Source organism: Bufo gargarizans, chromosome 1, assembly GCF_014858855.1.
Source record: "Bufo gargarizans isolate SCDJY-AF-19 chromosome 1, ASM1485885v1, whole genome shotgun sequence".
Classification (NCBI taxonomy): domain Eukaryota; kingdom Metazoa; phylum Chordata; class Amphibia; order Anura; family Bufonidae; genus Bufo; species Bufo gargarizans.
Window position 1 is genome coordinate 59,292,545 of NC_058080.1, and position 23,871 is coordinate 59,316,415.

Genomic DNA, 23,871 nt, shown 5'->3' on the forward strand with positions numbered 1-23,871 from the left:
GCAATGGTGCAGCATGGTCAACTTTTTCACTCTTGATGGGAAATTATAAGCTAGGCATTCTCACTCCATAGGTCTCTATTTACCTTACAATACTGGATGTAGTCTTTTGTCCCACCCATTTGAACACTGCTTTGTCGGTCCCATTCGTGACTGTGCTGCTGTACGACGTCCAGGAAAATGAAATTGTATTTACCTGAAATTGTAATTCCCTGTAGTCCGTAGGCAGCACAGCTTTCCTGCCCTTTTATAAATGTAATATTGCTTTATAAAAATACAATGGCTCCTTCGTCCTGCTCGGCTTTATAGGGACCATGGTGATTGATTGGTTAATTGATTGAGCATTGCTGCTTATTAACCTGTCTCTGTCTAGTTGTACCTAGGGGGGCTTTAACCCGTTTTTGACTGTGCTGCCTACGGACTACAGGAAATGGAAATGTCAGTATATACTAAAAATACAAGGGACCATTATATATCTACTACCAATACGGGGTCCACTATATATACACATATATGGGCACGGAAGAACATGGAGCTCAGTGAATCCAGACAAAAATTTCAGCCTCCGGATAAACCAATGAGGGCTCCTTGATTGAAGCATATTGCACCATCTGACGTGTAGTTGTAGCAAATATGCTTCAATATGGGATCCTTTGTTGGTTTATCTGGAGGCTGGAACAAATCTATTTGTCTGCATTATATATATGCTACCAATTGTGTATACTACTACTATAGAAGGGGCATTATAGTGCGGGGGACTATAAGAAGGTGAGAGCATCTTACATGCTAGCACTACAGGAGGCCATTATCCTACAGGGCTCATTACAAGGGGGGCATTATTACTACTGGGGTTGCTATTGGGAGTACTGTAAAGGGCACTATTACCATTGAGGGCAGCCTGGTAGAACTATTACTATGAGAGGGAGGGTACTATTTGTATGGCACTGTTATTTTTGCAGTATAGTATTTCGGGGGCCTTAGGGAGCACAGCGGGCATAGTATTGAGGTTAGCAGAAGAATGACAATGTTGGGACACCAGGAGAGGAAGGATGATGGAAAAGTGAGGAATCTAAGATGTCTGTGTATCAAACTCTGCAGAGATGAGACGCATCTGAAAGAAGTCATCAAGGCAATCCGGTCTAAATGGAGAAGATAAGGAAAGATATCTACATCAGAGGAGATATCACTGTATATAATAAGCGATATGTGGTGCTATATTCTCCTGTATGTTTCGTAGTGCTGTATGTAATGTCCATCAACATATGTTTTTAACAATAGCGCTGGGGAAGAAGTTGGATTAAGAATTTGGCACGGACTGATCTGTGGGGGTCCAACACCCAGCACTCCTGCTCATGAGCTGTTTGATAAGATGTGGCCTTCTCACAGCTTACGAAGCACAGCACCGTACATTGTATAGTGGCTGTGTATGGTATTGCAGCCCAGGCCCATTCACTTGAACGGGACTGAGCTGCAGATAGGCCACGTGACCAATGAACATGAGGTCACTGGCTTAGGAGGAGGGAACAGCGCTCACCGAAGCATCACAGCCTCTTCAAAAAGCTGAGGATAGGTTATCAATCTAACACTCTCTGAAAACCCCTTTAAACACATAGGGTTTTGTATAATCTCGTTATCTCTTATTGCATTTTGAAGGGTTAACTTGCACTGTGATTTAGAGTGTGTGCAATTGTGCTGTTTTATATGGGTGTACTGCCTTTTATATGTTTATTGTATTATATCCTGTTCATTTGCACAGTGGAAAGGGTTAATACATAGCTAGCTAATACTGAAAGACTTTGGTACTTTCTGTCCTGAGAAGTTCCACAGTTACTATAAGGGACTAAGCAAAGTTTTAAAGTGACAAAAAACAGAGACACTGACCTTTCAACTATCTGGTTTACATATGTTGTTTACATCTGAGGAAGTATTTATATCTGGAAAAAATGCTTAGTCATTCCCATTGAACTGTACTGAAGCCCAATACAATTCTATGGCAGACTGGAATTGCAACAATGTTTCTGTTTAGGCTGTGCTTCTCCAGCTTCACCCCTGCCTCTAGTTCACTTAGAAGGTGTATAAAAGCAGAGCAGTCAGAGACCCTAGTTATCTGCACATAGAGACCAGTGTTAAGTAGAAGAGACTCTGGCAGACTGCATGAATGACCAGAAGAAGATATTAAGATGGGGATACTGTTACACAGACCCAAGGTCACCAGCCCTTTGATGACGGGGCCAGCCAGATGACCGATCCAGAGACCTTGGGCCACCAGCTCTTTGGCCAGGGTATCGGCCTTCTTAAAGAGAGAGGGACAGCTAGCTCAAGCCTTTCCTCGGCCCTAAATTTTCATCTGCCAGGTAGAAGACTGGAGAAGCCAGCTCAATGCCTCGCCCTGTATTGTTTTGCACTTGAGTTCCTCCAGTAAAGAAGCACCCTCGTTTACTGCAGACCCTGACTTCTATATGATTGACAGGGCAGACATCTGGCCTGGCCCTGTCATTCTACTGCCTGCTCTACGGTTGACGCTCAAATTCAGCTTCGAATGCAGCTACTGCTCAGGTGCTTGTATACTTCCGGGTAGCTTTTGGGTCAGTACCTATTCCCAAAGCTGAATTTGAGCTTCGGCAGTGGTGACACAAATAAACTAATTGAGGACATGCACTCTGAATGTAAGCCATGGCCACCAAGAGACAAGTAAATCTTCCGCATCATTAGTGTTGCAAGAATTCATTTTATTACAAAAATAAGATTTTGATGTCAACTTTATCAGAATAAATAAATATGAAGAAAATACACAAATGTGCAAACAAGTAACCCAATAAATTAAAAATGGAAATATTCAGTGCAATTTTATATAAAAAAATAAATCTCAATTGAATTAAATACCAAAAAAATGTGTTCCAGAAATCAGTTCAAACCAGTTAGGTGAATAAGTCATTCTGACCTGGTAATGATACATGGGGGTCTCGGACCCTTTAGCAGCAGAGTCATATTTTCCAATTTTGTAACCAGCTTTTAAGGATGTACTTTATGATATGGTGACACGCTCAACACTTTAAGGACTATGACATACAGAATACTAATCTAGAGGCAATTACTTTATCTTTAACAACACCAGCAATTAGAGTAATTGTGGATTGGTTAAAGTGAAGCTCCAGCTTTCTCCACCGTCTTTGTGTCCCTTTTTTCTATTTTTCTGCCTCAAAAGCAGAATAGCTCCATATATTCAAGGCAGCATTGGTCATTAACACATAAGAAGACCATACGATACCAATACCATACCTGCCTTTATATGTGAACAAGCAGGACAGTAGGGGTTATTAAGGTGCTAATTAGTCAATCAGACCCAAATTACAGTATTATATTAACAAGTTACCGACACTTAACCCAAATATATAAGTTAAAGGAGCAAAAATATATCCCAACTATGTTAGATTTTACATTTTCTGATAATACAAAGCTAAAGGTTTTAAGTCCACAGTAGGAACATAAAGCCCCCAGAACCATGGTGATCGCAAGGACGGCACAGTAAGAAAACTGTTTTAATCAAAAGTGGAGCTTCCCTTTAATTTTGGTTGTCACCGGATATTATATGAATCTCTACACATTTAGTTTGGCAACCGTATCACTAGATATTGACTATATTGCACCATAACAAATAAATATTAACAATTCTGCTTCGTCTGACATATCACATATTCTACCGTGACGTGTCTCAGTGCATTGAGATTCCATCTACTGTAAACCTGAGTGGTCCTATTGAATGTAAACATGATTTCGACTCACAATAAAAGTGACCTTTGCGCTTACAAAACCATTTACGCATTAAGTGCTTTCGTCATAATTTCCCCTCTGCATCGTTGTCTTAAGGAGGACCATGACAACATGTCTTTATGGAAATGCATGGAGATACAGTGTAACAGAGCGACCATATAGTTGCACAAAGGAAGATCCACCACAGCCTTATACCCTAGAGAACTCTGCTATAATTGAGCAAAGTAAAATATTACCAAACAGGTCCAAGAAAACGTATTGTAAACTGCACACAGTTCTCTACTCTGCATCTTAAAAAATGAGGATTTTCTAAGCATGTTCCTTCATGGTTACAGCCCTGATACTGCTATGGTGGCTCGGCTCAAGGTGGTCTAACTGGGAATGAGATGGACCAGCCCATGGGTCACCTCATTTTTCTCCTAGAATGGCTCTCAGACCCTACCCCCTATAGGTTCTCACCTACATAATCCTGTGCATCAAGTAAATTTTTGACTTCACTCAATATGAACTTCAAGAGCTCCAGGATAATAATATGTCACAGTATACTTCTTCTCGCAGCTATAAATACAGCACTTAGGTTGCACCCACAGCTCAAAGAGTCCTTTTTTCCAGTCCAAATTACTCTTCCAAGCCACTCGTTCAAGATTAATGTCAGTCTGAAAGCTGTCAGCATATTTTATGCCAACCTGTAAAAGTGGTGGCCATCACCAGGCAGTGAAATAGACAAAAAAGGCCATTAATACTCCCACACCAATTCTCCTTAGACTGACCCTCTACCCTAAAGCCAAGGAAGATAGCAGCATATTTGACACAGGTATGATACAACCTATGCCATGTAGTGGTTATAATGATAGTTAAAGAGCAACAGTCACTGACAGCATTCAGAGATATGTTCTAAAAAGTTTTCTCCTAATCTGTCCTGAAAGACTCTGAGGCACCGAGGACACTGGAGTTCATCTTGCACTCGATGTTCAGAGCTGGGGCTCCTCTGGTGATCTGGACGGCCTGCAGGGGATGTCTGTCTTCTGTTTTCTGCAGGTTCTACATTCAGACCAACCTGAGGGTCGCCTACATTTTTCTTCACATGCGTTTTGTTACGTTTAACAGCAGATTCTCTGTCATCCTAGAAAAACAAAACAAAACAGAATATTAACAAAAACATATTGAAAGTCTGAAAGTGCAGCATGAATAATAGGAAGACTACTGGACGATGACTCCCACTTTATGGATACTGTGTGATAATCTGGGTTAATGGCTCCCATATTCAAATTTGAAAGGGTTGTCTGGTTTAGAAAAGCCATTTAAGGGGAAAATTCCATGAAAGAGCCAAAGTGGAAAACGGCCTCAAAGAGTGACTCTCTCTAGAGGAGCCAGCATGTACAGTCCATTGATTTCAATGGGTACCGTGAAATGCTCTTGTGGTGGCGCTGCAGGAAAATGTAACACATGCTATGAGGTTCCCTTACAGATTATGACTAATCTGCCATTTCCCCAAGTAGGATACCCTGTAATCAGCTTATTTTTGGTCACCCTTCTAACTAAAATAAATTTTCCAAAGTGGATGACCCCCTGAAATGTTATTTAGATGTAATACCGATATCAGAGTCAAAATGTCTTACCTGTCGTCTCCCATGTCTCTGCAAAGCAGAAATTTCATCCACCAGCTCCTGTATCCGGCTTTGTGCTCTTTCCCTATCTGCTCGCTCTGACGTGAAATCGTCTTTGTAAACAAGTAACTGCAATATGAACAAAATGTTGATGTTATTAGAAGATCGAAGAGAAGAAACCAGATTGTAGAAGAAGTCATTGATATAATAATGAGAAACCAATGGCTCAAAATGAAATTGATTGCAAGCAGCTTGTGTCAATACCATACCTGCTGCTCCAGCATCTGGATTCTCTCCCGGTCAACAATCCTTGCGTGGACAATTTCAGAAGCTTCTTGTTGGAGTTTGGTATTTTCCTTTATTTTATCTTCCAACAACCTGTTCAGCCTGCAGATCTCTTTTTGTAAAAGTTCTGGGTGTTTGTGTGTTGTGTGTGAAGCCTTGGGGTGATCAGATTGGCCCTTCATCTCCTTTAGTTGCTGGTGTAGACCCTTGACATAGTCCTCCCTGCTGGTGTCATACTTTTGCCACTTTGCATTTAAGTCTTCAACCTGGAAATGTAAAGCAGCATATGGTTAGGGCATGAACTTCTCACACTTGTAGCTTATCATTGTACTACATAATACGGGGTAAGATACGGCTCCTCAAGATATTGCTTTGAAGAACATTCCGGAAGTTAAATCAAATATGGCTGTACAAAGGTATTTGTCAAAGGAATGAAGACTTTTTGGCCTTCATTTAGGACTTTCAAGACTTATGTACTTTTTGAATACCCACCCTAATCATGATCCCAGATTATTATTATTTGGCAGAATTTCTGCTAGTATCTTAATGATATGTATACGTAGGAGGGAGTACTAGTCATGTCAAATTAACTCTATGCAGTAAAATACATATAGTCAAACCAGTCACTTAGTCGTAATGTAAAGCACGTAAGACTGATAGTCACTGCTGCTAAACGTAGGACTGATATCAATCACCTGAAAGTACCCGATGAGTCTAAAGTCGTAAATAATTTGCCCCTTTAATGAAATTAAATATCAGGGTATTCCAGTAAAGTCAAAAGGGGAAGTGTCTTACTAAAATATCTCACTATTTACATATACTTACATGCACTACTTTCTGTTTTAATAGCCGGTTTTCTTCCTGTAACTTTCTCAAGGCAGCGTCATCGTTTTGATTCTGTATAAAGTAAAAAAATATATAAGGAAATAAATGTTAATACAATTTCAGATCTTGGTGAACAAGATGATCAAATGATCAAATTGACCTGTCGTAATTGGGATTCAATGATGAATGATCCATGGTCAATGTCAATGTGTAGCCAAGAAAATGACTAGGGTATTTTCCTCAAATTTTTAGGAACAAAGACTAATCCACCAGAAAAACTAATGGACGAAATGGTGACAAGTTGCTAATTAATTATATCTTCTGTAGGTAAAAAATCCCCTCTAGAACTTCTGATACCTTCTTGAGCTTGAGAACTCTTATGGAAGACCCTCAAACTATGCCCAAAGCATTCCAGCACCCAAAGAAGATAGCCAACTACAAACCTGGGTGAGACGTTCTTCTGAATTCAAGTTGCCTTTTTCACGAGTCACCTCAAGACACTTGACGAGTTGTTGGCACATCTCTGCTGTGGCAGCCAGCTTTCGTCGAAGCTGGTGGGTTTCATCAGAAAGAGATCGGCACAGGACTTCACTAGTAGCCTGTACTCTCTCCTTTTCAGCAAGGGATCTTTGAAGGCGGAGTAGCTCCATATCTTTCTCCTGCTGAGGCCAACTGGATACCTTCTCTATATCATGGTCTCTCTCCTCCAACACTTTGTGAAGTTTTTTATTTTCCTAAAATAATAGTACATGCAAATTTGAGACTACATACTGGATTGGGGCAAATAAAAACAAGTCATTCCCCCCGATAATAGCCAATACTATATGGTATATATGATATCAGCTCAGAAGAGACAAGACAAATGAAGCAAATGCTTCTCAGTACAACTAGGCCACATTAAGATATCTTGGGTGATGTCTTTTTGTGGCCTACTCCATGATAATCTCGACCATGTGTGTCATATTGACCAACTAATCTACTTGCAAAAAGATTTAAAAAAATTGAGGTCCAAGATGGATGTAAGACTTTGAATATCACTAAAGCATAACCATTGTAAACTACTGCTCTCTGCTATCACCACATGTTGTCCTAGAAAGATATGCTAAGCCTTCCTATATGGAACACATGCTAATATCATATATTTATAATATTACGGTAATTTGTTCCACTATACTTTGCATTGCATTGAAGATATTGACTTTTTTTTCCTATGGTGACATAAAGGCCCTTTATACTGTAAGGATTACCTAATCTATGTTAGGTAACCCGCGCCTCTCCAGGAGACTGAATAGCCGTCAAGCCTCAAACTGACGTAGAACAGGAATCTGACAGATAGTCTATCTCCACAGCAACCAAAACAAACATAAGGTGTGTTCCTTTATAATCCTTTATATTGGAGATGACCTTGTTTAAGAAGTAAACATTAGGGCGGATCCTCCAAAGACGTAATGAGAAAGATCTCAGAGTGCAGAGATCTCACAAGTGCAGTGTGAAAATATTGGATCTTCTAAAGAGCACCTACGTGGTTTATAAGAGGAGATGCTAAATTCTGTCAGATATGCACAAAAATGTTCCTGGAGGTTCTGGGCATAGGATCATGAGGTGATCATGCGTGCAGATACTTTTATGGAATTCAGTAATCCTACAGTAAACTTTATTTTTAAGGAACTGCAAAATATCAGATCTTTCAGAGGGTACATTCAAGAGTAATGAGTGCACTTTAGAGAGTATATCATTGAAACGCAACAAAATGCCATTATTTAGAAGTAAATTAGAAACTTAACGCATTATTAACTGATGGTCCCACACTGTAAATCTGCAGCTGCTGCAGACCAACTTGACGAGTTTCATCTACCTTGATGTATCTTTGCATAAACCTCAAGTAAAAGCGTAGAAGCCTTAGAAGTAGTTGTATATGTTTGTCTTTACCTGATTGAGGTTTTCCACTTGTTCCTGATAAATCCTCTCCGTTTCACGGCGTTCACTCATGATTCTGTTCAGCTCTTCCATTAAACCCTCGATCAGCGATTGAGGAGGCTCCACGTGATGTTCCGCAGCAGCAGCAGCAGTAGAAGTTTTCTGGCTGGTTCTCAGCTGTTGGATTAAGGCTTCCTTCTCAGCCAGCTGCTTGTTAAGGTTCTTGTTCTGCTGCCTGGCTTCGTGGTAAAAAGTGCTCAGCGTATTGTAACTCTGCACCTTCGTCTTCAGAGACCTGTTTTCCCTGTGAAGTTTATCCACAGTCTCCTCAAGAACTTTAAACCTGGCTAGCAGTGGGTCTGTACTACCATCACTGATAGACATTTTTGAAGAAGGTCCACACCAAGGGTTAATCCTCAAAAAGGAGTCCAAGCTCTCTGACCAAAAAGAGTCCGTGTGTACTGTAAATAGAGGAAATGTCGTCTACATTGAGTGGTGTGCTTAGGCTGGTTGTACTTTTTTATGCTCTACGCTAGTAGGCGGGGCTGGGAATTTCCTCTAGGACGGTATTTCCCCATTGCATTTTTTTAGTACTTTCAAAAGCATAGGGGGCTGTACATAAAAAAATCCTCTCTCCTTTTTCTAATGGATCCTGGAAGAGATCTCATATCCTGCCGCCCCTCCCCATGACTTTTGCTGGTAAAAGGCTAGAAATACAGTCCCTGCAGAGTCAGCTGCTGAAAACCAACACAAGAGGTTTGTCACTGACCAATGACACATGCTTCCTACAGATAGCACTGCAGAATTCTTTACCAACGACGATGCCTCTGTCAGAGAGCAGATAAAGCAGTAACGCCTTATGTTTTTGAAATTGCAAATGTGATAGAGAGCACGTTATTAATATATTTCTATATCATATCATATGCTACATACGAATAGCAGAAGGGGTTGGCCAGTAGTACCCCAACATAAGGCAAACCCATGACGGGTACAACGTTGGGGCGCTACTTCTTCTGCCAATCGCATGCAGCATTTAGTACGATATAAATAAACTTTAATAACATGCTCTTTATCACATCTGAAATTTCAAAAACATAAGGAATTTAAGGAGCTCAAGTGATTCCCGATCCTCGATATATAGAATAAATGTTCACTTTTAAGGAATGTACAACTACTTGAATGCTGTCAGAGAGGGAGCAGAGGTGGCACCTGCCACTGGTTCCGGTGTGCTAGTGGAGGGCCAAAGATTCCTCTGCCATATGAGAAGACACCAGTATTGTAAAATATTATTATAATACTGGTGTCTTCTCTTATGGCAGAGGAATCTTTGGTCCCCCCTAGGCAGGGGTGCACCTAGCCTTTCTGCTGCTTGAGGTGAAAACTGAAACGGCGCCTCCCCTCCAATGACAATTTCTTGACCTAACCCTTTTGTCACAATAAAAGCGCTCATTGCCCATGACCCTTTTCCGCTGCCCCTACCTAGTGCTGCCTAAGGCGATCGCCTCACCTGGCCTCATTGGTGGCGCACGCCTGCCCCTAGGACACTGGAACCAGTGGCAGCTGCCACTTCTGCAACCTCTATAACCAAATGGTAGTTGAGGGAACCTATTACAGATTTTGTATTGGGGCACATGAGTTTCAAGCTATACCCCGACTTGTGTGGCACAGCAAGAAAGTCGATCGACATATCATACAATGTAATGCAATGGGGTCGCAACGTGACATGCAACGCAACAGATTTTTTTGGGTGGTGAAATACATAATATGAAATGTGACACATTTTGCAGTGTAGCCGTACCCTTATGGTGAGCATATACTGCAGAAAGAGTGTGGACTATGGACTTTCTATGCCATGAGAGCAAAAAAAAAAAAAAAAAAAAGGTCTTTTTATTTTGCTTGCTTATATAGCATCAACATATTCCACAGCACGTTTACAGACATCATCATCATGTGCTGGTCCAGGAGATATTAGATTATCTAATTATTTCCATTATACAGTCATTTTCCTATACAGCACACAGTCAGATTTCCCTATCACAGATATACATGCCACGACCAGCTGTTTGTTGCTCAGAAAACACACACACACGCATATTTCCAACTAGTCCCACTAGGTGGCAGCACTTGACTGGAATTGTCTTTTATTGCGGCGCTAGACGTCAAATTGGGTGATTGGAACCGACAGGAAGGCAACCGCTTGGTAATTCCTTGTCTTCTGGTAATGCAAAGCAGGCTGAGTAAGCCTTGTAGTAGGAAGGAGACCTAACGTAAGTCTGGAGTAAACAGAAAAAATCCAAACAAATGATCCACATCATCCCAATACTGTGCCCATTATACTCCCCAATATTATACTGCAGAAAAAGTCCCCCTGAAAATACTGGTACCATATAGATAGTGCCTCCTTCAATAATTATTGGCACACATTCCCCTAAAAAATAACTACACCCAGCAAATAGTGCCGAAAACATAGTGACCCCCAAAAATAATTGTGCTAAGCTGATTCTGTGCCAGGGTGCCCCCTACAGTAACAGTGCTCCCCAACGTCCCACCAATAGTAATAATTCTCTGCCAGAGTGCACTACAGAGTAGTAACAGTGCCCCCAATAATAATGTCCCCATTGTGCCCATACTAGTAATCATATTCACCATAGTCCCCCAGTAGTAATAAACTCCTCAAGTGTGCCAGCACAAAAATACCTCTTTAAAATATGTGCCAGTACAAAAGTAACACCTTATAATGTGTGCTAATACAAAAACTACTCCCTTATAATGCATGCCAGTACAAAATATTCCCCCTTATAATGTGCTGCAGCACTAAAAATACCTCCTCATGTGTGCCAGCACAAAAATACCCCTTTATAATGCGTGCCAGTGCAAAAAATATCCCCTTATGTGTGCCAGTACAAAAATACCCCTTTATAATGTGTGCCAGTGCAAAAGATGCCCCCTTAAAGTGTGTGCCAGTACAAAAAAATACCCCCTCTCAGTGTCCCGAGTAAAGCCAGTGTCCCCATAGTGTTCCCTATAATGTTTGCCTGTATAAAAATATGCCCCCTTATGTGTGACAGTACAAAATGCCCCTATTTAGTGCTGCCAGTAGTCGAAACTGTTTCCTGTGCTATAAGTAGCCCAGCTTAGGCGGTGCGATGATGATTACGTCATCACGTCACCTGTGCCGGTCTTCGTTAGGCTACAGGCACTAGAGGCACTAGGCCTGAAGCCTATCAGACGGAACGGTGGGGCAGGGAGATACATAATTGGTAGCGCGGCACTGGCAAGGGGGGCTGATTTTGGGACGAAGTCGCAATTGTGACCGCTGCAACCCCTATAGTTACACCTATCTATCCTAGTAAATAGGATTATGGGATGCCCATGGCCGCTATCCATACTTTGCAGCTCCACGCTTTGTGGACCACAAAATAAATACAGTCATGTGCATTAACACACACAACATGTATGTAGCTATGCATCAGATTCTGGTTTTGATTCGGATTGTAATTCTTAGATGTTTTCATTTTTTACACCAAGAATGACATAAAACTCCAGCGAGGTGAACAAGCTCAGGACGTTCTGAGAGATGAAGATGACTTCTGCTGTAATGCAGGCAGAACTTGCTGTCACATCATCATCCTGTGATTACATATAGTTCTAGTTGCTCATCTATGAAAGCAAAATACAACAGACCAGTTCAGGAATCTCCAAGCTATGATAGAAGGTCCTGTGCGTAGGGGTCCACAGAGTGTAAATGTCATGGATGATGGCACTGTATGGTGGAATATCCAAGATAAAGTAGATTTCCTTCTGGTTGACACATGGGATTATGGGTGGCACAGTGCTAGGATAGGCTAGAATGGTGGTCTCCAACCTATGGCTTGCCAACTATTACAAAACTAAAACTCCCAGCATGTTTCTGGCAGTCAGGACATGCTGAGAGTTGTAGTTTTTCAACAGCTGGACAGTTACCAATAAGACCATAGAAATACTGGCATGTTCTTCTGATGCAGTTCCACAACTCCAACAACATTTACAAGTGAACTGGCTTCTGAAGACGTACATATGTGAACTTGAACTGTAGGACAACATGGTCTTACCTTCTGGGCTGTCTCAAGCTGAATTCTTTGCTTCATTCTGAAAAACACTGTACACAATACTGCTGGTCCAAATACCGTAATAGATCAACAAATGCAAAATAAAACCCTGATGAAACCTAAGATAATAAAGTATGCAGTCAAAGCACCCTTGTGCTTCCTGGTACCACCCTGCCTAGTCAGGTCACCAGCCAAAAAAAGGGTGGATCTCTAGCCAACCTCCGCAATACTCTTGGAACCAGGTTCATTACAGTAAGACTATAGGTTTACTATGTTCTGTATCCATGACATACAATCAGCTGTTTCGGGGGGTGATTGCCCCTCATCAGTGCTGAGCAGAAAGTACTGGCTTAATTAGGTGAGAGGCCTAAGTCAGAGGGTAATCACCCCGAAACAGCTATCTACAGATGAGGTGCTGGCTTATTTAATATCCGAGTCATGTCTCACGGCCTATTTATAGGAACACTGACTTATAGGATAGCTGCCTTACATCTGGTGACATCAGAGGCAGAGCGTGGTAAGAGCTCATTTGCATAACTTCTTCCTAGAATACCAGAGGAGAATGTATGGCCTATAAGTCTCCTGACATCGACTAAGGCGCTCTCTCCGTAAGGAGAGATAGCACCCCCCCAAATCATGACTTGGCCTCTGACCCAGATAAGCCAGTACTCTCTGCTCTGCACTGATGAGGGGGGTAATCACCCCGAAACAGCTGTCTGCAGATGAGATGCTGGCTTACTTATTATTCAAGTCATGTCTCAAAGGCTGTTTAAATGGTCGGACATTGACTTATAGGATAGCTGCCTTGCATCTGGTGGGATTAGAAGCAGCTCATTTGCATACCTTCTTCCCAGAATTCCATAGGAGCATTGCCTGGCCTTCAAGAATCCTCATGCCGATTAATGTGCTCTCCATAAGGAGATATAGTATCCCCCCAAATCTTGTCCCTACCTCTTAGGGTCCATTTACATGTCCGCAAAATGGGTCCGCAATTTTACGGAACATGTGCGGACCCATTCATTTTCAATGGGGCCGGATGTGCTGTCCGCATCTGCATTTGCGGATCCACAAAAAAATAGAACAAGTTCTATTCTTGTCCACAAAAGGCATTTTCTATGAGAGTGCCGACGATGTGCGGTCCGCAAAATGCGGAACGCACATTGCCATTGTCCGTGTGAATGGACCCTATTACTGTTGATCCCTCAGGGGACCTGCACCACCACAGGCACTTTTCTTCATAATCTCCACTAGTAGTAGAAGCAGTACGTTGCCAGCCAGGCCAGTATTCTCATCCCTTGCCTCTTTGTGCAGCACACTGGCCTGCAGGTGGAGGCGTGCAGGACTACAGAGGAGAAAGATAAGAGTGGTGGCAGTGGCAGTGAGGGTGGTTGTAGTCATCGTGGTGGCTAATCTTTGCTCCAGCACTCCCTGGGCCAGGCATGCAGTAAATTGAGAAGGGCGCAACCCCTATAGTAAATAAAGTCTCTCTTTTAATGAATAGATGTTGGGTGTCACAGTGCAAATACAAGCAGTAGGCACACTTCTTAAGTCTTTCACAAAGAAAGATGTTTCTCAAAAGGCTTTGTATAGGGCGTAGAGAATATGACGGTCCCATCTATGTCTCTTTCTAGATATACCATGTTCCCTGCAATAACCATGAGAACATTTCTATGCAATAATCAACTATGGGGTGCAGTACTTGATCAGATGCCCAGTCTGTCTCAGTAGTGTGGTGGGTGCCAGAAGCAATCTAACCCAAACCACGTGCAGTAAAGTCTAAAGCCATAAGCATGCATTACCTTTACTGTCTCTGTCCAAGCAATGTCTCATAAGGTCATCAATCATCTAAAGAAATTGAATGCCTCTTTTCCCCAGTGGTTCGTTACTACAGAGATGGTGCCTCCCTGTATCCACACACAGGCTTTTATTGTAGCATACATGTCAGCAGCACAGATTAGACAAGTCCTCCCTCTTGCTTGTTCACTAACCAGGGAAAATGGGACCAGCCCACTACTCGGCAACTATCACTAAGAACTGCCAGTTAACTGTTTTCTACCCATACATAGCCTTTTTGGATCACATAGTGCATAGATCACAGAATCACAGTGAACATTGTGACCACTTTTGTAATGAACCACAACATTAATCCCTTAGCAGTTAACCATTTACCATTTAATAACTTTAGCAGTCAACCACTTGCTAATTTTAGCCATGAACCTGCATGCGCTGCGCTCTGGACTCTGGTTCAGCGCTCTCTGTTTGTCTATGTGAGCAATGCAAGGCTTCAGGTTTCGGTATCTATGTAGTTACAATAAGGTCCGGGGGTGATGGTAGACTGGCAAAGCTTGGGCACCACTTGCTCACTAAACTTGGGGGGTAAGTGCGCCTCAGTACAAAGCTTGCTCTGGGTTCCATAGGACTAGCTATACCATTGATTATGATGAAAGTGGACATGAACATATAATGCATAGATTTTCTGTTGAGTGTCCAAGGAACCCCATTCTGACGCTGTCGGCCATATTGGAACTACACACATTTGTCACAACTCGGTGCTGGTTCTATGTGCTATTATTTAAAGGGGTTATGCCATGATTTGTGTAAAAGATTAAAATCAGGCAGAAAACAGTACATGAGAATCTCTTCCAGCCCTATACCTCATATGGATCCAGAGATCTCTCCATTCATTGCTCCAGTTGTTCTGCTAGATTCTCAGCAGACTGGCAGCTGAGTGGGTGTGTCCTTTCTGCTACAAATATCTTCCTAACATGGCTCAGGAGGCGCTTCCTTTTAGCGGCTCTCTCCCCATCGCAGCTCATGGGCCGTGTCGTTTCTGCTGCAGCTCTCCGCACGTGTCACAGCTTCTAAATGTAAATATAACGAGTGGCAGTTGATGGATGGAACTGAGCATGAGTGACCACCTCAGAAGGTGGACGTGCATATTACTATGACATTTTTTCATGCTGGATTATTTTAAAAAAACATTTAAAGGTGACACACCCCTTTAAGACTCAAATCAATTCATAGTATTGTTCATTATGAAACCATTAGGTGAGAAAACTTCCCAAAGTTTTTGATATCTGCATGAAATCAGGGACAGCTGGAAGCTGTAACTAAAGATATACAAGTTTAGGAATTTCTAAGCCTCTGAGAGTACACGGCTTCCTGTGAGCTCATGACACCGGTAACCGTGAGCTCGTCTGCTGTTGCTTAATTGCTGCATATCTCTGATAAATTCTCAGCCCACGGTTTCCACAAACTCTGCCGTATTTCTGCTGAAGTTACAGTAATTTAATTCATCCATCAATTTTTCACTTGCACTTTCACTAGCAAATTCAAAGCCAGATGGTATTACATCCCAGTGTTGTTGGCCATACACAGAAACTTAGTTTACTTAGTTTGAAAGTATTATTCCGCTTGTTTCAAGCTATTAGATCTGTAGGGATTCCCACCGATCACGAGAACGGGGACCCCGTACCCTTTGCAGCCCCCTGAAAGAAGCAGAGTGGCCGGTCGCACATGCGCGTGGCAGCTCCATTCATTTCTATGGGACTAACGAAAAAAGCAGAGTACGGCGCTCCCCTATCTCTGGAATTCCCATAGAAATTAATGGATGCTAGACCGGCTGCCCCGGTCCTTTTAGGTACGGGGCCCTCGTTCTCCCAGCAGTAGGACCCCCACTGATGTAATTGTTATCCCCTACCATGTGGATAGGGGATAACTTAAAGTGTAACTGTCATTCTTTTTTTATTTTTGTAATGTGTAGGGGCAGTGATAATGACTATTTTTGCAATATACTTTAATTACTGAAATTGTAAATTTTTATTAGAAAAATAGCTCTAAAAAGGCCCACTTTGACCCTTAGCAACGTTCCTCTGTCTTCTGTTTACATACGGTAACTAGGGAGACTTGCTAACACTGACTGTTATGTAAACAAAAGAAAATTACAGTTACACTTTAAAACAACCGGAATACCCCTTTAGGAAATCTTCAGCGTCAATTGACCTGCGGTGAAGAATTTATATCCGCATCAATTTATGCTGTAGATTTCCAACTCGGATTTTAACCTTTGGAAAGCAGAGAATTAAATATGTGGCAAATTCGCAGCAGCAATAATTCCTTCGTGGCAAACCGTATCTTTGAGCTGGCCATGACATGACAGAAATGCATGCCGGACCTGCATAAAACTATCGGATTGGTGAATGATCTTGTGTATGGGGGCATGTCAACTATCCTTCGCCGCAATGGACATGTTGGATTTTGATCATATGCCCGATCCTTTGTTTCCAAAGGAACTTTCCTTCTCCCCATTGAAATAAAGAAGCATACTCTGCGGAGCCATTGACCAGCAGTGGCTTTACACCGCTGTATGTCATGACAAGCTGCACTGAATATATACATTACAAGATTCATTTGTATAAGTAGGTAGCTTCATCTAAGACTAATTTCACACTATCGTTGGTGAGATCTGCCTGGATTCTCTGGATCTGGAAACTGCATGATTGCGGTTAACTATAATGGGGACCGGCGGAGATCCGGCTATACCGAGAATCGGTCAGACTAAAATTGCTGCGCAGAGGCTGGCAGAGGAAGCAGGAGGATAAAGGGTGCAAACAGTGACTTGGGCCCGCCCTTGGTGCACTTAACTGCTCTTTTGCATATGGATGAAAATACTTTTTCTCCAGAATGAAGCAACAGATCCCCAAGTAAAAGGTATCGTTACATTGAGGCAAGCTAGCCCTACAAGACATTGTAACCTCAGTATTGTCCATATTCCCTAATAGGAAATATGGAGACGGGTTGTCGGAGAGTATAGAAATGTATCTGCTTCTCTGCGGAATAACCACCACCCAAGGGGTGACAGAGGTAGCCAAAAAGCAAATAGTGATAATACAGAAAAGTGAATTCGGTAAACTTAAATATCAAGTGCATCTCATATCCGCACATACACAGATACTGACGGATGACTGCTCATGCAAATTTCTGTGTACTGCCCTGTGACCTGAATACCTACCGTAAGTGCTTAGGTCACGTCAGCTATATATGTCACAAGGACACCACTCTGTGCAGGCAATCTGCTTATAGCAATATTGACGAGAGCACAAGAGTAATGTGTGGCCTATGTACTCAGAATGAGACAGAGGAGGGACACACAGATGCAGCAATCTTTAACTCGTCAATTAACGCATTAAATAAAAAATGTCAGCAAACTTTGGATTGACACTTAGCATAACATAAGCTGTTGAACAAGTAAAGTTAAAGTTTGCTGCAATTATTTAAGGTGTTATCAGTGTCAAGATAAAGAAGGCTACATCTGTAATGTTGGTTAAGATAGAACACCCTATAGCCAATCAGAATGATGGGAATGATGACAGCAGCAGGGGATGAGTGTGCTGATCTTGTGAGAGGCAGTGACCTGTCTAGCTCAGATGATTCTGTGGGGGCAGGGCTGTATGTGACAGCAGGGTTATGAAGTCGGCGGGGATAGAACACCCTATAGCCAATCAGAATGATGACAGCAGGAGGGAAACAGAATGAAAGATTCTATCCTTAAGGGATTTTGTCTTGGAATTTCCAAATGTATTTGTCTTTTAAAATAAAATATAATTTCTTTTTGGTAAATCTTAACTTCCCTGTAAACAAAATACAGTGATCCCTCAAGATACAATGGCCTCAGGATATAATATTTTCAACATATATTGGTCTTTTCTGGGCCATCGTAAGTTGAAACCAGACTCAACATACAATGTCTCAGACTCAGATCCAACAATCAACATGGCCATTTCAATGGTAAAACACCTTTATTGGTTTTCTATTAACTCCTATGTGGTACTACATACTCTGTACTGCCCCCTACCTGTGCCAGGATGAGCTGCTCCTTTGGACACCAGCTGAGCGGAGACTTCATTTTATTTGCCTGGTACCGTAAATCTACAGTATGTGCTATGTAACACTCTGAAGAAGCTCCTGCCTTCACCATAGAAAGTTATTTGCAGCTTCCAGCATGTATTCCTGACTGTTTTACTTAAGGACTTGCTTAACCCTTTCACTAATTTGGACGTAACTGTACGTGACTACAAGTCACGTCCAATTTGCTTACCGGCACTTAGACACTATAAAGTGTCACAGCCACGGAGTCTCTGCTCTCCCAGAGACCAGAGATACCGGGGAAGCCGGCAAGGGACAAATCAGAGTGGTCCCCTGCCGGCAAGCTCTCCGATTGGTTAGTCTCTGCAGACTAACCAATCGGAGCGATTCATTGAGAAAAATGCCGAATTCAGGCTGTGATCTCTACGCTGGAGATCACAGCCTGAAATCGGGCATGACTGCCACCGTGCCCCTGATAATTGTAAGTGCCCTCTCACATACGGCCATTGACCCCCACTGTCCCCCATCGCCGCCAGATGCCCCCTGCTGCTATGTCCTCTCTGCCAGATGTGATGGCAGCGGCTTAGGAACGGAGCCGCTGCCATCAGCAGAGAGTGTCAGTTGTAACTTACAACTGACAATCTGCTGCTACGGCTGAAATCGGTGCTGGCACCAATCTCGGCCGTTTGACCCCCATAGATGCCGCGTTTAGCAGCCGCCCACGGCATCCATGGGATTGAGAGGGAGGGAGCACCCTCTCTCTTCCATCGGGCTGCCGCTGCTGCGATGGCAGTGGCCCGATGGTTGCTATGGCAACCGTACGCCGTACAAAGGCGTCTGGGCTGCCATGTACCTAAGGCTGATCAGACCCTGGGGGTCTGATCAGCCTTAGTGTATCTGTAATACAGACTATACAGTGCATTGCAATAGATGACTATTGCAATGCACTGTTTAGCCATCACTTAGGGCCAGAAGCGCTGGGGGACCCGATCGCTGCACCGGAGAAGACTTTCTCCCTCCTCTCTTACATGAGAGGAGGGAGAAAGTTTAGTGCAGGCAGCTCCGCTGCCGGAATTTTCTGTGATCGCCGTGATAAAGTGTATCACAGCGATCACGTGATCAGAGACCGCTTTTCACGGTCTCTGATCACTGCCCCGAGCCCCCAGCTACCTCCGGTAGCTGCGGGCACGGAACTACAGCGATTGATTTTATCGCTAACTTGGGCTGAAGTGCCGCCGTAAAAAGGCCCCAAGGCCCCTTAGTGAAAACATGTATGGGTGGCCACTAAGGGGTTAAAAACATATACAAAAAATAGAATAAAAAAATCTGCAATCAGAAAATAAAAAACAGATTAGAGAATAAGGATATGTGTCACTAGCCGGATTTAACTGGCAGAAAAAGATGATAGGCAACACCTTATTGTAACCATATAGCTTTTTCGCATGCTTACTAATGGACCATGCAACATGTAACATTTGGGATAAGGAATGTGGTGCTGTATGTTTCTCATAGACATCAAATACAAGGGATATCCCAGCCCCCCCTCCCCCCCCCCCAAAAAAAAAACTCTCTAAAAGGGTACGTTGGGGAATAATTTCTCATCCTTGAGTCATACATACTACCGTAACATTTCTGTCGGATTACTGTAATAATAGCAGGGAGATGTCCTCATAGTATAACATACTGGAGGAGATTCCCACACTGCATGGTTCTGTGGTCGCCGTCATGCAATAGAGGGAATGTATGCATATAGGATGAGAGACGCAGACAATCAGACTGTTTTCCCAGACTTACTTCCTTCCACCGCCTGATGCATGGTGCACTATGTGGCAACACAGTGCGGCTTGCCAAGCTGTGCACATTGGCTGCCCGTGTAGTGGGAAGTCCCTCATTTCACAATTCCATCCACTTGTGCGTTTAGGAAGCAATTCACCTTAATAGAGCGGCCTGTATTATAGTAACAGGAACTACACAATGTCCGCAGTGCCTGGTGAGGGGTAACACGCAACCAGGACGCAGGCACAATCATCACAACAGGAAAAGGAAGCAATTCTTCTCCAACAGTATCAACATCCCTGGATAACCCTTCACTGGCCCTTCATCCCCTATTTTGCAATTAGGTACTCTACATGCACAGCATCATTGTAATCTATGATACTGTGCGCTCCCATGCGCACGATCAATGCCCCTCCGGGACATATGGCCCACTCACGGACCGTATGTCTCGGAGGGCATTTGGTCGTGTGCAAGGGCCCTAACTGTCATGTTTTCATAAAAAATATCAATTTTATCATATGTTACTGCTGCAGCAGCATTATGCATAAAGCAATCTTTAGTTTCTTTGCCTACCACTTTTTTCCTTGAGTTTTTCCCTTAGTTACGGCTGTTTAAACATTTACAATATGAGGACCTTCTCAAGATGGCTCCTCTGCCAGTTCTCTGAGGCCAAAACTGCTTTCCCTCACTTCCCATACACACTTGCTGTAGCCAGCAGCTTCCTAACATCCAATCAGATAGGATTACTGAGAGACACGCCTCCTCACTCTGGCATGCAGCGTGAAGGACCGCCCCTCCGTCTTCCTGTCTTCTTAGCCGGAAACAGACAAGCTATAGCAACTGTCTTTTAAAGGGTTTCTACCACTTGAATATCACATATTTGGTGTTCAGACACTAGCGATCCGCTAGTGTCTGTTCTTGCCTACAAGCTAATTATCACATTAATCCGGCCTGCCGATACCTCAAAAAAAGCACTTTTATCTTTATGCAAATGAGCCTCTAGGTGCTATGCAGGCGTTTTTCATAGCACCTAGAGGCTCCGTCTACCTTGCAGTTTGCCGCCCTGCGCCTCGCTCCAGCACGCCCATCTCTGCCTGTAATCGATCCTCCCCCTGCTTCAGCCTTCCGAAATCTCGCGCCTGCGCCGTCCGTCGCGGCATTCGGAGGCATTCGGCGCAGGCGCAGTCAATGTCAATGTCTGACCGCTCCGTGCTCAGACATTTCCACTGCGCCTGCGCCGATGACATCGGCGCAGGCGCAGTGGAAATGTCTGAGCACGGAGCGATCAGACATGGACTGCGCCTGCGCCGAATGCCTCCGAATGCCGCGACGGACGGCGCAGGCGCGAGATTTCGGAAGGCTGAAGCAGGGGGAGGATCGATTACAGGCAGAGATGGGCGTGCTGGAGCGAGGCGCAGGGCGGCAAACTGCAAGGTAGACGGAGCCTCTAGGTGCTATGAAAAACGCCTGCATAGCACCTAGAGGCTCATTTGCATAAAGATAAAAGTGCTTTTTTTGAGGTATCGGCAGGCCGGATTAATGTGATAATTAGCTTGTAGGCAAGAACAGACACTAGCAGATCGCTAGTGTCTGAACACCAAATATGTGATATTCAAGTGGTAGAAACCCTTTAAGGGAGCAGTGGAAAGGGACAGAGGACATTAATGAAAGCTGTTATTATAAGGTAATTACAGATCTTTTGACAATCATTGACAGACTAAGGCCTCATGCACACGACCGTTGTTTTGGTCCGGATCCGAGCCGCAGTTTTTGCGGCTTGGATGCGGACCTATTCACTTCAATGGGGCTGCAAAAGATGCAGACAGCACTCCGTTGCTCCGTTCCGTGGTCCACCCAAAAAATATAACCTGTCCTATTCTTGTCCGTTTTGCAGACAAGAATAGGCAGTTATATTAATGGCTGTCCGTGCCGTTCCGCAAATTGTGGAACGCACATGGACGCCATCCGTGTTTTGCGGATCCGCAATTTGCGGACCGCAAAACACACAACGGTCGTGTGCATGTAGCCTAACTCAGGTATACATGCCTAGCTCTAATAAACTAGCAAATAAAAAAAATATGACAGTTACCCTTTGAAGTGGCCCTGGAAAAAAAACTAAACGTGGCCCCATGTTGTAGGAGGATCCAAACTGACATGAGGCAGGGCAACACGAGTAGGAGGGGCCAGCAATACTTTAGTGCAGCAGAAAATACCGCCCCTGCGGAACCAAATATCACAGTGCAGCACAATACACTATCCCAGCAGAACCAAATACCACAGTGCAACACAAAATACTGCACCAATAGAACCAAATACCACATTGCAACACAAAATACTGCCCCAATAGAACCAAATACCACATTGCAGTACAATATACTGCCCCAGCAGAACTAAATACCACAGTGCAACACAAAATACTGCCCCAATAGAACCAAATACCACATTGCAACACAAAATACTGCCCCAATAGAACCAAATACCACATTGCAGTACAATATACTGCCCCAGCAGAACTAAATACCACAGTGCAGAAGAAAATACTGCCCCAACAGAACCAAATACCACAGTGCAGCACAAAATACTGCCACCTCCGCCACTGTATTCAACCATATTACCTTCCTGAGGACTACTGCATTCAGGAGGGCACCCGTGGCCAAGGAGCCGCAATCCAATAAGCACAGGAACAAGGAACCAGGAACACAGCTAGTGAGTCGGAGACCAGAGCCGGTGCTACCATAAGGCAGACCAAGCGGCTGCCTTACGGCGCACCCTGGGGAGGGCGGACAAATGTGACATGGAGGGGGAGAAATGTGACATGGAGGGCTGATGTGATATAGGGGGGTGATTTGACATGGAGGGGGAGAAATGTGACATGGAGGGCTGATGTGACATAAGGAGGTGATTTGACTTGGAGGGGGAGAAATGTGACATGGGGGTATGATAGCTTACATGGGGGTATAATGGCTTACATGAGGGTATGATGGCTTACATGGGGGGCTGATGGATGGGGGCTGATAACTGACATGGGGGGCTGATGGCTGACATGGGGGGGCTAATGGCTGACATGGGGGGCATGATGGATGGGGGATGATGTCTAACATGGGGGTCTGATCTGAGGTCTGATTAACATTGGGGGTCTGATTGCTGGTCTGACCTGAGGTGTAATGGAAATATTTTTTTCTTATTATCCTCCTCTAAAACCTTGGTGTGTCTTAGAGGGCGAAAAATACGGTCCTCAAACCAGCGATTGTCTGAAGCAGAGAGAAGATACCAGGACCACACAGAGGAGAAGCCAGCTGCTGCAGACGGGACCAGGGCCAGGTGAGCTGCGAGGGGGGGGGGGGGCGCCAAAATGTAGCTTTGCTTGTGTTGGCAAAAATCATTGCACCGGCCCTGTCGGAGACTATCACTGGCACATGGCCAGTAAGGGATTTCTATAGAGCGCTGAGTCCCGAGATTAGAACCTGATAGGTCCATGACTCGGTGCTCCATTAGTCAGTACACTAGTACAGAGTAATAGAGCAGCTGAGCAATCAGCCCACTGCTAGTTTCCTCCAGCACACGCCCCCTGTGGGGAGAAGCAGAGTATTGCATCCTGTTGCTAAGGATGCTGTTGCATCACCAGGGGGCGTGGCTCAGCAGCGAGTTTCTACCAGCGCGGCAGCGCTGAGATGCACAGACGGGTATGTTTCTTACAAGCACTTTTGATTTAGGTTGAATTTGTTCAGACCTGAATCATC

General features: G+C 43.7%; 1 protein-coding gene across 1 annotated transcript; it reads right to left on the reverse strand.

Moving 5' to 3' along the window:
* Window positions 1–2,705: 2,705 nt before the first annotated feature.
* On the reverse strand, window positions 2,706–8,931 carry TNIP2 (TNFAIP3 interacting protein 2). The gene is made up of 6 exons (XM_044295573.1): window positions 8,415–8,931; window positions 6,929–7,219; window positions 6,486–6,557; window positions 5,645–5,926; window positions 5,388–5,504; window positions 2,706–4,891 (listed from the first exon to the last, which is right to left on the reverse strand). The coding sequence occupies exons 1-6, from the start codon at window positions 8,784–8,786 to the stop codon at window positions 4,637–4,639; spliced, it is 1,389 nt and encodes a 462-aa protein (XP_044151508.1). The 5' UTR covers window positions 8,787–8,931; the 3' UTR covers window positions 2,706–4,636.
* Between the last annotated feature and the right edge of the window lie 14,940 nt (window positions 8,932–23,871).

Excerpts from the sequence above, each read along its gene's own strand:
- TNIP2 (XM_044295573.1), bottom strand. The coding sequence starts at position 8,786 with ATGTCTATCAGTGATGGTAGTACAGACCCACTGCTAGCCAGGTTTAAA. Across the intron at positions 7,220-8,414 it reads AAGTGGAAAACCTCAATCAG|GAAAATAAAAAACTTCACAA; the intron begins GTAAAGACAAAC and ends CTATTATTTTAG. Across the intron at positions 6,558-6,928 it reads CAGAAGAACGTCTCACCCAG|AATCAAAACGATGACGCTGC; the intron begins GTTTGTAGTTGG and ends TACTTTATACAG.